This window comes from Danio rerio, chromosome 4 (assembly GCF_049306965.1).
Source record: "Danio rerio strain Tuebingen ecotype United States chromosome 4, GRCz12tu, whole genome shotgun sequence".
NCBI lineage: Eukaryota > Metazoa > Chordata > Actinopteri > Cypriniformes > Danionidae > Danio > Danio rerio.
In genome coordinates this window covers 12668666-12682311 of record NC_133179.1, presented here as the reverse complement: position 1 = coordinate 12682311, position 13646 = coordinate 12668666, and the positions used below count along the sequence as shown (strand labels likewise).

General features: G+C 33.8%; 2 protein-coding genes across 4 annotated transcripts in view; both read left to right on the top strand.

Annotated features, from left to right (window-relative positions):
* The first annotated feature begins 2952 nt into the window (after positions 1–2952).
* On the top strand, positions 2953–6725 carry mrps33 (mitochondrial ribosomal protein S33). The gene is given in 3 exon segments (NM_001002306.2): positions 2953–3109; positions 4580–4800; positions 4886–6725. Coding segments are annotated over 2 exon segments (321 nt in total). The 5' UTR covers positions 2953–3109; positions 4580–4585; the 3' UTR covers positions 4992–6725.
* Positions 6726–6955: 230 nt separating this feature from the next.
* braf (B-Raf proto-oncogene, serine/threonine kinase) overlaps positions 6956–13646 on the top strand; it is a 29612-nt gene continuing 22921 nt past the window's right edge. For 2 of the 3 annotated variants that reach the window (NM_205744.4, NM_001324516.1), the window contains 1 exon segment: positions 6956–7151. In NM_205744.4, the coding sequence (NP_991307.3) occupies positions 6984–7151 (168 nt within the window). In that variant the 5' untranslated portion in view covers positions 6956–6983. 3 annotated transcript variants of the gene reach the window in all.

Below are 13646 nucleotides of genomic sequence, written 5' to 3'. Positions count from 1 at the left end.
TTTTACACAGTGGATGCCCTTCCAGCTGCAACCCATTACTGGGACACATCCATATTCACACATACACTATGACCAATTTAGTTTATTCATTTCACCATATAGCGCATGTCTTTGGATCATGGGGGAAACCGGAGCACCCAGAGGAAACCCATGCCAACACGGGGAGAACATGCAAACTCCACACAGAAATGCCAACTGAACCAGCTGGGACTCAAACCAGCGACCTTCTTGCTTTGAGGTGACAGTGCTAACCACTGAGCTAACCACAGTGTCACCTCTTGTATTTTGAGTTTCATTAAAATCTGTTCACACTGGCATAATACATTACATTTTTATTATCTCTTTAAAATGTAAAAAGCAAATACAGATTTGAATTTAAAAGGCAGCGTCTTGGAGAAAATAATAGCAGATTAATTGGAGTGAACAGCAGCACTAAGAAAACTATTTAAGTGGATCTTTTTAGACAATAGCACACTACAACTGACAGTCTGACTAAATGAATGTGACACAATTTGTAGCATACCCTGTATATTGACTTGGATGTTTTGGATGGTCTGTTATTGCTCATTGCGAGGTGTCTTTTCTTTATTGAATTCTGTTGGACCGTAATCGTCTCTAGGACAGTTTGAATGACAGCTTGACAGCTAGATTTTAATTACATTTTTCTTTAAACGCAGTCCAAGTTTGTTTGGAACTTATTTGCAGCTAACAGTTAATACAGAACAATGTAATCTAAAAATGCAGCTGATACACAAGGCAATTTGTCTTGAGCTATTTGAGGATGTGTTATCTTGTTTCTTTTTTGTCCCCAGAATTGTGTTAATAGATACATCCTCTGGAAGGAAGGGGGAAACGTGATTGCCATGCTAATCCGGAGAGCTGTCTATCAAATTATTTATTTATATCACGTTTATGTCGTCCGCTTGCTTTTTAAATGATTTTCTTTCATGGATATATCGCCATCTAGGGAACAAAGATATCACAGCAATTTTAAAAGATTTTTCATTCATTAGTTCATTAATTTTCTTATTGTTAGTCCCTTTATTCATCAGGGGGTTGCCACAACGGAATGAGCTTATTCAGCATATGATTTACAAAGCAAATACCCTCCCAGCTGCAACCCAGTACTGGGAAACACCCATACACACTCATTCAAACACATACATGGCCAGTTTACACCCTGAGGAAACCAACGCCAACACAGGGAAGAACATGCAATCTCCACACAGATATGCCAGCTGGAACTCGAGCCAGCGACTTTCTTGCTAACCACTGCACCATATGTCTCCACATATTTATTTATTTCTTTATTTTTGGGGAAAGTGGGGATGGCTGCAACAAGGCTTATTCCTCCATTCAGGAATAAGCTAGAGTGCTGATATACATATTCTCAGTTAGACCCTCCTTCAATCTGAGAGAAATCAGCCTTGTGTGACCATTCCTTCAGTATAAAACTCATTTTTATGTTAAAAAATTATTAATAATAAAATGTATTAATAATAATGTTTTTAAGGTTGTCTAATCTGATTTTGTAAAACATTATTCATTTGTGTAATTTAAATAACTGTTTTCTAAGCTTTAAATAGGAATAGCTATCAAGCGTTAAAGTTATTGTATCACCCTAGCATAGACGGTTTGATCAGGGTTGACAAAGTTGCTGAACATGCCGTTGCAACTGTCCCCAATCACAAATTCCTTTAAAAGCTTGCCATATTAACAATGTACTATTGAATTTGATCAGTTTTAATGTAATTCAATTTAAAAAAAAAATAAAATGAAAAAATTCATTAATTCATTTCAAAGTTCAGAGATGTAGTTTAGGAAAGCTATAGTCTAGATTTTCAGTTTCTTTAAGCTTTTAGTCTGTATTTATATGGCCAATTTAACACAATACTGTCTATGGGAAAATGAAGGGAATGCAAAACTGAAGGGAGTTGCAGCTGTCCCCACTCTGCCCTATTTATTTTTATTAATGCTTAAAGAACACAAAACAGAACAATACAAAGCACAAAAAAGGAACATATTAAATTATTAATAAACATGTTTATTAATAAATCAAAGTGAATTATTTAAGATAAAATTTTTTTTAAGTTTTTATCTTAAATAAAATGGAAATTTTTTTATTAAAAAAATAATAAACAAAATAAACAAACCCATAGAAAATCGGGTCGAAATTATAATTATGATAACAAAAAAAGACTATATAATAATATATAACATATAATATACTATGATCATAATTGCATAATATAAATAAATTATATATATATATATATATATATATATATATATATATATATATATATATATATATATATAAAACAAATGAACAAAATTAATACAAATATATCCAAATACCTGATGCAAAATAAATATTAGATGAGATCAATATGAATGTATTTTTTTTTTCAAAAACGTAATTGAAATTTCATAAATAATACAATGTAAATAAGTAAATACAATTTATGACAAAAATAATAATGTAAAATTGATTAAAATAAATAAACAAACAAAAGCATAAATAAATAAAGTCCTGCAATTATTATTGGGAAATACAGATTAAAACTATTTTCTACAGAACATATGTTTAATATATGAATAATATGTATTTTTATGTACTCATAATAATATTGTCTCAGTTTTACATTTTATGATGGGGGACTTTTATCTTGATGATTACACACAGGCGTACAACTTCCTGTGTTGTCGTCAATGGTCAGGTCCTTTATGCAGTGTTCTTTACAAATAACATTAGTTAAATAAATCCGCAACTTGCCACCTATACCGCTATTAATTAAAATAAAATGAAATTCTATTTGACATTTAGTATTTAAACTGGGGAAATTGTAAATGTGTTAAACGAATGTTGCCTGACATAGTAAATGTCACTTATCATTATCATTTCAAGGTCCTGACAGACTACAGGAAATGGCAAGCGCTGAATTCCTCCGCGCATGCGTATCATTCACGTTCTCCAGTGTGTGTTTGCTCCAATGAAGGTTGATCTGTCAAATAACCATAACTAAGTGTTTTCAGCAGTTACTGATGTCGCTATAATAACAGCTATATATATATTTGGCTTGGCCTGCTTTGGGGATTCCAGAAAAGGGTAAGCAGACGATATTCTGATCAGTAATATACCATGTATCTGCAGAGTGCTTAATTAAATGCAGGATACTGTATGTGTTTTTAAAGATTTGGAAGATTTTTTTGTCCTGTTTTCTAGTCACTGAGAACCAGTCTCTTTATTTTATTCAGCCATTATGTGGGTCTTGAATAGTTTTAATTCGCTCTTCCACAACGTATAACAAACATTATGGACATTGTTGCATGCACTGACAGATGGATGGATGGATGGATGGATGGATGGATGGATGGATGGATGGATGGATGCATGCATGCATTCATTCAATCATTCAAATATTTTTGTCTTCCAGTACAAATGTTTAAACAAATCAAGATATATGCAAAATAAAGAAATGCTTTTGTATTAAATAGATTTGTCTTTCCTAAGCCTATTGGCAGATTTCTGATCTTGTTTTAATCATAACTTTATTGCTTTTTTTTTTTAACTTTATTTATATAAGTTTTTATGCAAACAACACCCAATAGTGTGCATCTTGTATATATGTTAACAAAATTATCTTATTATTATCTATTAGACCAACTAGAACATGCATCAAAACACTAGCAAACAATGCAGCAATTATACAGCGCTACCAAATACATCTCAGGCAGACTAATGGAATAAGTAACAAAATAGAACGACGTGTAAAAAGAAGGGAGGAAAAAAAATATTACAGAAACAAATATTAGCATACATCTAAAGAAGGGCCTGCATGTTTTATCATACATCTTCTGTTTGCCAAATCTAGAGAAATGTAACCTTTTTGAGAGATTAATTGCTTAATTTTAAACAATTTCTCAGACAACAACACTTCTTATATTACAGTGCTTACTAGGTAAATGTGTATTTATTTAAGAATCTTTAGACTGATAAACAAACAAATAAAATACTAAGAACAATGTGCAATGTGAACTGTACAGATACAGTAAAACTTTAAATATTAAGAAGCTTAGAAATAAATATTTTTATTTTTAAAATGTTAAACTCTTCGTTCTACCTTACACATTTATATCTGTTTACCTACTTGCATTTAGAGAACATATTGACCTAATGTTTTCTCAAAATGATAAATATATTTTGAAATTACTTTTATATATTAAAATATTTATATATTATATTTTATTGTAAAAATACACAGACATGTATTATTTTATCCTTATTTATTTATCTTGCATATTTCAAAATATATATTTATATTCATCTTAAATACAACTTTAAATTCTAAACAAAATGTTGTTTATCTTGTCTTATATACTAAAATACAATATTTACAATCCTAAAACCTGACCTGTAAACGGTCAGTAAAAAACACTTATTACGTTTAAAAACAAAAGGTTTTGGTTACTTTGAACAAAATATGTAACCAAAACATTAAAGAAAGAAAATATTTGCATTAATGCAGTAATGTAAATAAATGCATAAGCCATTCAACGAATGCATTTTCTTCATTAGGTGACGATGGCTGGTCTTTCTAACTATGCTCTCCGCATGGCCCGTCTGAGTGCTCGAATCTTTGGAGACGTGTCCCGCCAGACAGACGCCAGGTCTTTGAAAGTAGTGGAGTTATTTAAAGAGCCCCCATTGGCCCAGAGAAAAGAAGTGTATGACTGGTATCCTCCACACAAGATTTACTACTCGATGACCCAGAGACTCCGATACATGGGGCTTTTCAGGTAGCCAATGCTATACAGTTATTATACTGCATTTATGAACGTTTGATCTTTGGGTTCTTTTGACATTAATTTTGCTTCATTTCAGGGATGAACACCAGGATTTCAAGGAGGAAATGAGACGCTTGAGGAAACTGCGGGGTAAAGGGAGACCCAACAAGGGAGAAGGAAAGAGAGCCACAAAGAAGAAGTAGATTTCAGCTATTTATGAACGGACACTTAAGAGAATCAGATGAAGAAGATAAAAAAAACCTGTATGGACATTGTTTGTGACTAGCAGAGATTATAGTAAAACAAAACAAACAAACAAAACAAATACTCTTTTCTCATGAAAATTAAATGTACTTTTAAAAACAAAAAAAACAGTTTGCATCTTCTTCAAGCAAATGTCATAGCATTTTCTTATTAATATTTTTTGTTTTTTTACAATCTGAAAACACAGACTATTAGGTTATTTTGAACACTATACTATAGGAAAATGAGTCAAAATTGGACTTGAATCCATTAGTCACAAGAGTCCAGGTGTTTTTGGTTTGGATACAGATGGTGGAACATAATAAAAAAAAAACTGGAGCAAAGTATTTAAACTAATCTCTTAAATCATTTTGCTATAGACTCATGATGGAAATATGTGGATCAGGATCATGTTAGAAATGGTGCATTTATGTCATTGTGTAAATCTGTCGATACCTGGTCATTTTTCACTATGATTTTGATATCGGGAATAAAAAAGATCTTTAAAAGTTGTTCCGTCAAAATCACAAGGTTTAGTCCAAAACCATAATGACATTTGGTCCATTCTGCAGAACTGTCAAACTTGTTAAGTGGTATTGTGTTTCAGCATGTAGATAGGGCTTTCCACAGCTCAATGATGCCTTACAAGCAGGACACATATCTATACAGACAATATATAAACACAAAACATGGTTAAATCTCTCTGTAAGACTGTTGTATTCATTACCAGTTTATCTTTTTTACTGAGTAGTATTTAAAATTAACTCACTCCTGTGATTTTGCCAGTCCATTTTTTTTAATGGGACAGGTAACTGAACCCTTACAGTCTAAAATGATAAGAAGAAAAAAATCTGCAAAATGTTCTCAATATTTATTTGTTATTGTAGTTTCGTCTCGTATTTAAGACATCAGACTCTTATAATCCATATGGCATAATATTGTGATTTATGTTGTTACAAATGTATAATTAGATGCAAAAACAAACCAAAAATATGATTTCTATGAGTACGGATCATGCTTTCATGTATAAAGTAGGAAGAGAAATTCAGATGGCTTGTAATATAAGTAAATTTAATTTTATATCAGCATTTCATATAAATATCTTTGTCTTCCAATAAGGTTTATAGCCGAAGCTTTGCGGTTTTAATTGGAGGAGTCAAAACAGAATCACAATGCAATGCGGTAAAACAATGATTGTGAGATACAATTAAGTATTTCTCAATGAATCTACATGATTTCATGTATCATAACTAATGAAAACACTAATGCAAATCAAGTAAACAATTTTTTTATTTTTTTAGTAAAGACCAGTAATTGTTATGTTTTGAAATATTACTAACCATGTAAAAGTAAATCTTACATTTCCATCGTAGAAATTTTAAAGTATACAAGAATTTTAATTAAAAAAAGACCTTTCACCAATGAGGAACAGTAAATGTGAAGGTTCTGGAATGTGATTTTGTACCTCGCTGTGGTGGTGGTGGTACCATGAGCCAAACAAAAGAGTTTATGCATTAAATATAAGTGCTTCTTGCTAGTAGTTTTAGATGCTAAATGCATCAATGTTGATTATAAAGTAGGCTCTGTAAGACAGTTTCAGATTTTTAGGTACACCTCCTGATGTGAGATGATGTTGGATGCTCTCTGCTTAGCCTTTATAATGGGTGCACATAAAAAATAAAGTTTGTACAGTACTTTTGTGTTACTAGATTCAACAGCTGCCTTTAAATGACCTGTCTGCCTAAGTATAACACCGTGTGGTTTGAATAGGATGACCGAAACAAAATTGCGACTAGGATTTTTATCATTAAAAATATTAGTGCCCTGGTCGGCGTCCAGTATCCCCGTTTACCCCTCCACGGGTTTACATTTTGGTGAATTTGTCTCCCCCTCCTGTCTCGATCTCTGTTGCTTTCCTCTATTATTTTCCACTCAGTTTCTCGTGGTTTAAAATGGCGGCGTTGAGCAGCGCCGAGTCCCCACCGCCCGTCTTCAACGGAGACACCATGAACCGCGATCCGGAGCGGGACCCGGGACTGGACGAGCTGGGCGCGGGGCTCGAACCCGCCTGTCCCGGAGAAGCGGCGATCCCCGAATGTCAACAGGGCATTCCCGAGGAGGTACAATGGGGGGAATCAGGGTTGAAGGAAAGCTCGGCTGATGAGCGGAGCTGGGTTGGATGGAGATGTTCAGGAAACACCGGCTGTAATACGGATCGCGGGGGGATGCAATGCATTGCAGGGGGATGAGATGATGCAGGGAAATTGATGTATAATCGAGCAGATCTTATGTAGTGCGCTTATGCATTTTCGCAAGGTGCATTTCCGAATGACGCCATTTATAATTCTCTCAGTGCAGTTCTCTGAGCCAATGTTTATCAGAAGGCCTGTTCGTGTTTCAATGGCATTATTATCCCTGCTGCATACAGTAGCGTGCATGCTACACATCTCACCTTGCGATGCATCTCAGTAATGACGAACTACAGATGCAATGGGGCAAATGAACGCGCATTGTTTTATCTCCTTTGTGTCAGCAGCTGGCGCGAGCTGCGAGTCGAATGCATTTACATTTACATTTAAACCTGCAGTGATGTCATTGTGCTCGTGCATTGAATTCGTTTTTAACCCGTGCATATTTATTGCAACGTGCATCTCTTTTTTTCGGAGCTGTCAGCTGTCTGTCTGCACAAATCACCTATGCTGCATGCTTTATAAGGGGCCTTTTGCTGTTAGATGTAGCTACACACTGGGGTATTTCGTGGGTACATTCTGCACCCTGCAGGAACATACATTAAGTTAGTAGTAGCCCTGTACTGGAACATGGTCAATCAGATCGCACCATCTATTATATTTCACAAACCAACATATGCTGGTATTATCAGCTAGTGGTTGGTTTGTTGACGTCTAGCAGTTAGAAACTAGATAGTTATCTGACTTATGTGCATTATAAAAGTGTCATTTGTTTTACGTTCTGCACATTACAGTTTGTTAGTAGCTGTGGTTTGCATTATGGTCGACTAGTTTGGAGACTCTGCAGTGTTTCTGAAAAAAATTAAGCTGTATTTCAACAGTATACAAGCTTAAAGTACATTCCAAAACATGATTTATCCAATCAGGAGATGTGTTTAGGAACATTTCAGCTAAAAAATATGTACATTTACTGTGTTTCAAAACATTTCTAGGCCTGTTATGTTAATTTTATCCTGATGTAGTTCCAGACTTGAGCACGAAAAGCATTCAGAAAGCTTTCAATGACACATTAATGTATCGATTATTTTATGTTCTGCACTCTGCAGAAATATAAAGTTTAAATTTGTAGATGTGTTTTGCGTTATGGTCGACTAGTTTGCAGCTTCTGCAGTGTTTCTGAAAAAAAATTAAGCTGGTATTTCAACAGTATACAAGCTAAAAGTACATTCCAAAACATGTTTAATCCAATCGGGAGCTGTGTTTAGGAACATTTCAGCTAACATTTAATCTAAAATATATGTACATATACCTTGTTTTAAAACATTTCTAAGCCTATTATGTTGATTTTACCCTGATGTAGTTCCAGACCTGAGCACAAAAAGCATTCAATAAGCTTTCGATGACATAATACATTATCAATTATTTTATGTTCTGCACTTTGCAGAAATATAAAGTTTAAATTTGTAACTGTGTTTTGAAACTTGAGTTTAAACCACATACAATGTTTCAGAAACCACATGAAGTTGGTATTATCAACTACAGTAGTAGCTGGTTGTCTACTGTCTACAAGCTAAAATGAGCTATTTTATGTTTCTCAGTCTGGTTTATGCAACCAAATGCTTTTTATTCCAGCTGCTTTTCTTTCTGGAAATCATTAACTACGGTACATTTTAAAACTCTTCTGATTTTCTTTCCTTTTTAGACTATCTAGAAACCATTTTTCAAAACACTGCTACCAACTTGGTTTTTGCAGACAGGCATCCATTCATTTTGTTTAATTTGGAAAGTTTACACTGTCATGGAACAGGTCACAAACCTGGTTATTCAGGAAACAGCTTACCTATATTGCTGCCAGACTAGTCGGATTAAAGAGCTGCTTGTGTAAGTTATCATTATAGCAGTGCTTAGTGGTAATTAGATTAATTTTACTGCTGGCCAGAGTAACAGTGTTGCACTGTCTGATTATATGCGGCTTATTCCTTTTATATTTATATCTGCATTTATTGACATGAATATAGAAGAAATAGTTCAGGCAAAAAAAAAAAAAAAAGCTCTGTCATCATTTTCTCATGATGCAGTTCCAAAACCAAATGAGACGTTTTGAAGAATGCAATGGTGTTTTACGCTTTGAAAATATCCAAAGGCAGCATTAATGATATACGATGTTTTAATATGTAAGCTTTATTTATTTACGACTCATCTTTATCTTTATCTAAAGTGGGCTTTTAAGAATCACAGGTTGTTTAAAGTGAACTTGATCAATGCAATTCATGAACAGTTCTCTCATATACAGTTGAAGTCAGAATTATTAGCCCCCCTGAATAATTAGCGCCCCTGTTTATTCTTTTCCCCAATTTCTGTTTAATGGAGGGAAGATTGTTTCAGCACATTTATAAGCATATAGTTTTAAAAACGTATTTCTAAAAACTGATTTATTTTATCTTTGTCATGATGACAGTAAATAATATTTGACCTGAAATAATATAAGACACTTCTATACAGCTTAAAGTGACATTTAAAGGTTTAACTAGATTAATAAGGTGAACTAGGCAGGTTAGGGGAATACGGCAAGTTATTGTATAACGATGACGATAACGATAACGTTCTGTAGATTATCGAAAAAAAATAGCTTAAAGGGGCTAATAATTTTGTCCCAAAAACTGCTTTTATTTTAGCCAATATAAAACAAATAGGACTTTCTCCAGAAGAAAAAAATATTATCAGACATACTGTGAAAATTTCCTTGCTCTGTTAAAAATCTTTTGGGAAATATTAAAAAAATAAAAAAATAAAATAAAAAGGGGGCTAATAATTCTGACTTCAACTGTATATCCTTTCATTAAATAATGATTTCATTTTTAGCCTATTTTATTATTCTTACGGCTTTGAAAGATTTGTATACGTCATATGGATTATTTTTTAGGGTGTTATCTAATGTTGTGAAATAAATGAGAATAAAGCTACCAGTATTTTAAGTTTTTTACATAAAAATGCAGTTCCACACAATTCATTCATGTTGTCTCAATGCAAATAAATTAAGTTAGGGGAGAGCGGGACAAAAGTAACGTGGGATGAAAGTAACATATCGATTTTCTTGAAGCCCTGACAACATTAGCTTTCCAGGCTATGACCATGCATTCCGCATGCAACCCTTGATGGAGCTGCCAAATATTATGCGATTTCGGGACCAAGTCGCACGCTTGGGTCTGAATTTCAGTTTTTAAGTGCAGAAAGTGAACTATTGTAGTGTACAAGTTGTGTTTTTCTTTTTTATGCATCGCATTATTGATCAATCTACAGGTTATTTAGCACAATAACAAATCCTTAAGTTTGCAATCTCTGAGGTTTTCAGTTTATATCAGGTTTAAATATCAAGAGTTCCTTTGGGGACAAAAGTAACCCTGTTATTTATGTCCCACTGCTAATAGCTATAGCTTATTTTTCACTTCCATATTATAGTTTGCAGTCTTTTGATTCATATATTTTAGAAAATGAATGCATATAATAATAAAAGAACATTATTGCCAATAATAATTAGATATAAAAAGAATTGTAGAGGATTGATTGATTGATTGATTGATTGATTGATTGATTGATTGATTGATTGAGTGCGTAGCTGGATTGCTTTTGAAACATTTGATAGAGCTGAAATTTTAAATGAAAATGCAATTTGGTATTTGTTTTGCAAATAATAAAGGACAAAATATGTTTGCAGTTAACATTAACAAGGTCATAGTCGTATATATATTTAAAATAAACAAGATTAATCCAGTAAATCAAGCAAATATTGTTGTTACTTCTGACCCACCCTACTGACAGGGTCAAAAGTAACAATGTTCAATTTATGTTTAAAGTGAAATAACATTCAAGTTGTTCGACATTTTTTCAAAATACCAACTGATATTGATAGACCACACGGATGAGTTATATGGCTGCACAATATTAGAAAAAGTTGACGTTGCAATTAATTAGTTTTTTGTGACTATATATTGCAAAATACTGTCTGGAGGGTGTCCTGCATTGCTTAGCTTCAACTTTGTTCAACACACCTGCCTGGAAGTTTTTGTATAAAAAGAGCTTGATTAGCTGGTTTACTTGTGTTTAATTGGGATTGGAAGTAAAATATGCAGGAAACTGGGCCTCCAGGACCTAGTTTGGGCACCCCTGGTCTATACATTTCCAGCAAATGTTTAAATAGCAGTAGTTTGAAAGAGTTTTTGTTCACACTTTATTTTAGGGGGAAATTCTTGCTTTTAGCATACCATTATGGCTTCAATAAACTCCCAATTTGATCTTTATTAATATTAAGGTAGGTTAGGTATTGTGTAGGATTAGGGATCATACAGAATATGTAGTTTAAAAGTACTAATAAGCAGCCAATATCTATAACATGCATGTAAGCAATGTGTTCAAAGTCTTACCGAAAGTATTCATTTGGATTGATCTGGATGATTCTGTAGGGAAGTGAATCATGCATAAAATGTACTAAACAAACTACAGCATAGATGAATGTAAATAAGCAAAGATGAAAGTGAAATAAGCAGTGCATGCCTTATGGTTTTGTATATGTAAATGTAAAAAAATTACACTGCAAAGTCAACTCAACATTGCATATCTATGTGATGTGACTATTGCAGATGCACACAATGTAATATCAATGCTGAAACAATATATTGTGCAAACTAGTTAGTAACCACTGCAAAAATATATAATATTTCTGCCCAAAACATAATCTTTTAGACAAATTTTATGAAAGATGGTACTTTTATGCCTGCTCTCCCCTAACATAACAAATAAAAGTGGATTGAACATAAGTAAGTAGTTTGAACAAGCAGCAAAAATACTTATTTCACTGTGTGTCCTGCACAAAAAAAAAATTACGTTAGGTTAGGATTCAAGGATGATTAAGCAAGAATGTTCATTGTTAGGTAAAGTATTCCTTTCTGAAGAAGCTGTGGTTGGCGGCAAATATTTCACAGTATTGAGCTATTTTAAACTGTCTTGCTTATGTTGCATCATGTTGGAAACACGCACTCTATTACCACACGGGGTTAGCTTTAAAGAAAGGCTTGTAACAAACGTCTGTTTAAGAAACTGTCAGCAATCTTTGCCTGTCAGGAGTTTATACTGGCAAGACTACTGAGAATGGACCTGCCTTTCAGTATTTTCTTGCATTAATTTGACTCGTAGAGCCAGTTTATCTGCACCGTTGATTAGAAATCAAGTGGCGGCTTGACTTTTGGAATGCAGGATTTTTAATCAGACCTAAAGTTAGATGCACTTAAATGTGCTATTTCAAGGGGGGCGTAGAGGCATTTTTGACAAGTGTGCTGGAAAATTGTTTCTCCAAATGGCGATCATAATAAAGTTGACTTGTAAAGCTTTGTAGCACTGTCAGATTGTGTTTACTTGGCTGGGACGTTTTCCAGTGAACTCGGGAGTATTTTATGGTGCCGCTGCTTGTATTGCTTGGCAAAATTGAAAAATGTTTATTGGCTTTCTGGAGCAAGTACATTGCTTGCACGTTTCCTTGAGCAACTGCTTGCTGCTTGTTGCAAACAGGCTGTAATTTTGTGGTACTTTGAATTAAGTGGGTGAGTTTTATGATCATAATGGATGTGGTTGTACTAGGGTTGTGTGATATTTATTGCATAGGATAATACCGTAATTGTTGTTGCTGACTTTAGTTTGTTGTCATTTGTCAAATTTACTTGGTGATGAATTTAATTAGTTAACCCTATAATTCAGTCCATGAAAGCAAAACAGTTTGTTTAATGTATTTCTAAAGCCCTGTAATTTCAGCCATGATTTTGTCATCCGAGACAAATTTGGGAAATCCTAAAAGTTTCTTGAAATCCTAGGCTAAAATCTGTGATAGTTCTAGTAGTGTCAGAAGAGTTCAGACACTGTGGAGTGTGACACCAGCTGGTTCAATCTAAGAACCAATAGCAGCGCCGAATCTGATGACGCAATTCAATTCTAATGACGGCAGGGGAAATGTCAAATTGAGACACACTGTGTGCAAAATTATGGCTACATATTGTTTATGTTTGCTATGAGGAATCATTTCACATGATAGGGAAAGCATCACGAATAGATGACGTCGAAATTCTAGGCAACTTTTTTTCCATGTTTGACACATCTTCATTCTCGTTCAGTCTGACATTGTGACAGCTGAGATCTTACAGTGTGACATGGAAGCCATGTTCCTGCAGTCTGCCATGCTACAGTCGTTTAGGATTATAAAAAAAATTGCACAGTGTGATCCGCTTGTTAAATGTGTTAACAAGCAAGAGTTCTGGTTTCCAAAACATCGATACATCACAAATCAATGCATTGATGATTTTATTTTAAGACTCAAATAAAAATGTCTTTTGCTGCTTGTTAAAAACAACTTCTTTAAAATGAGTTGAAACAACGGCATTC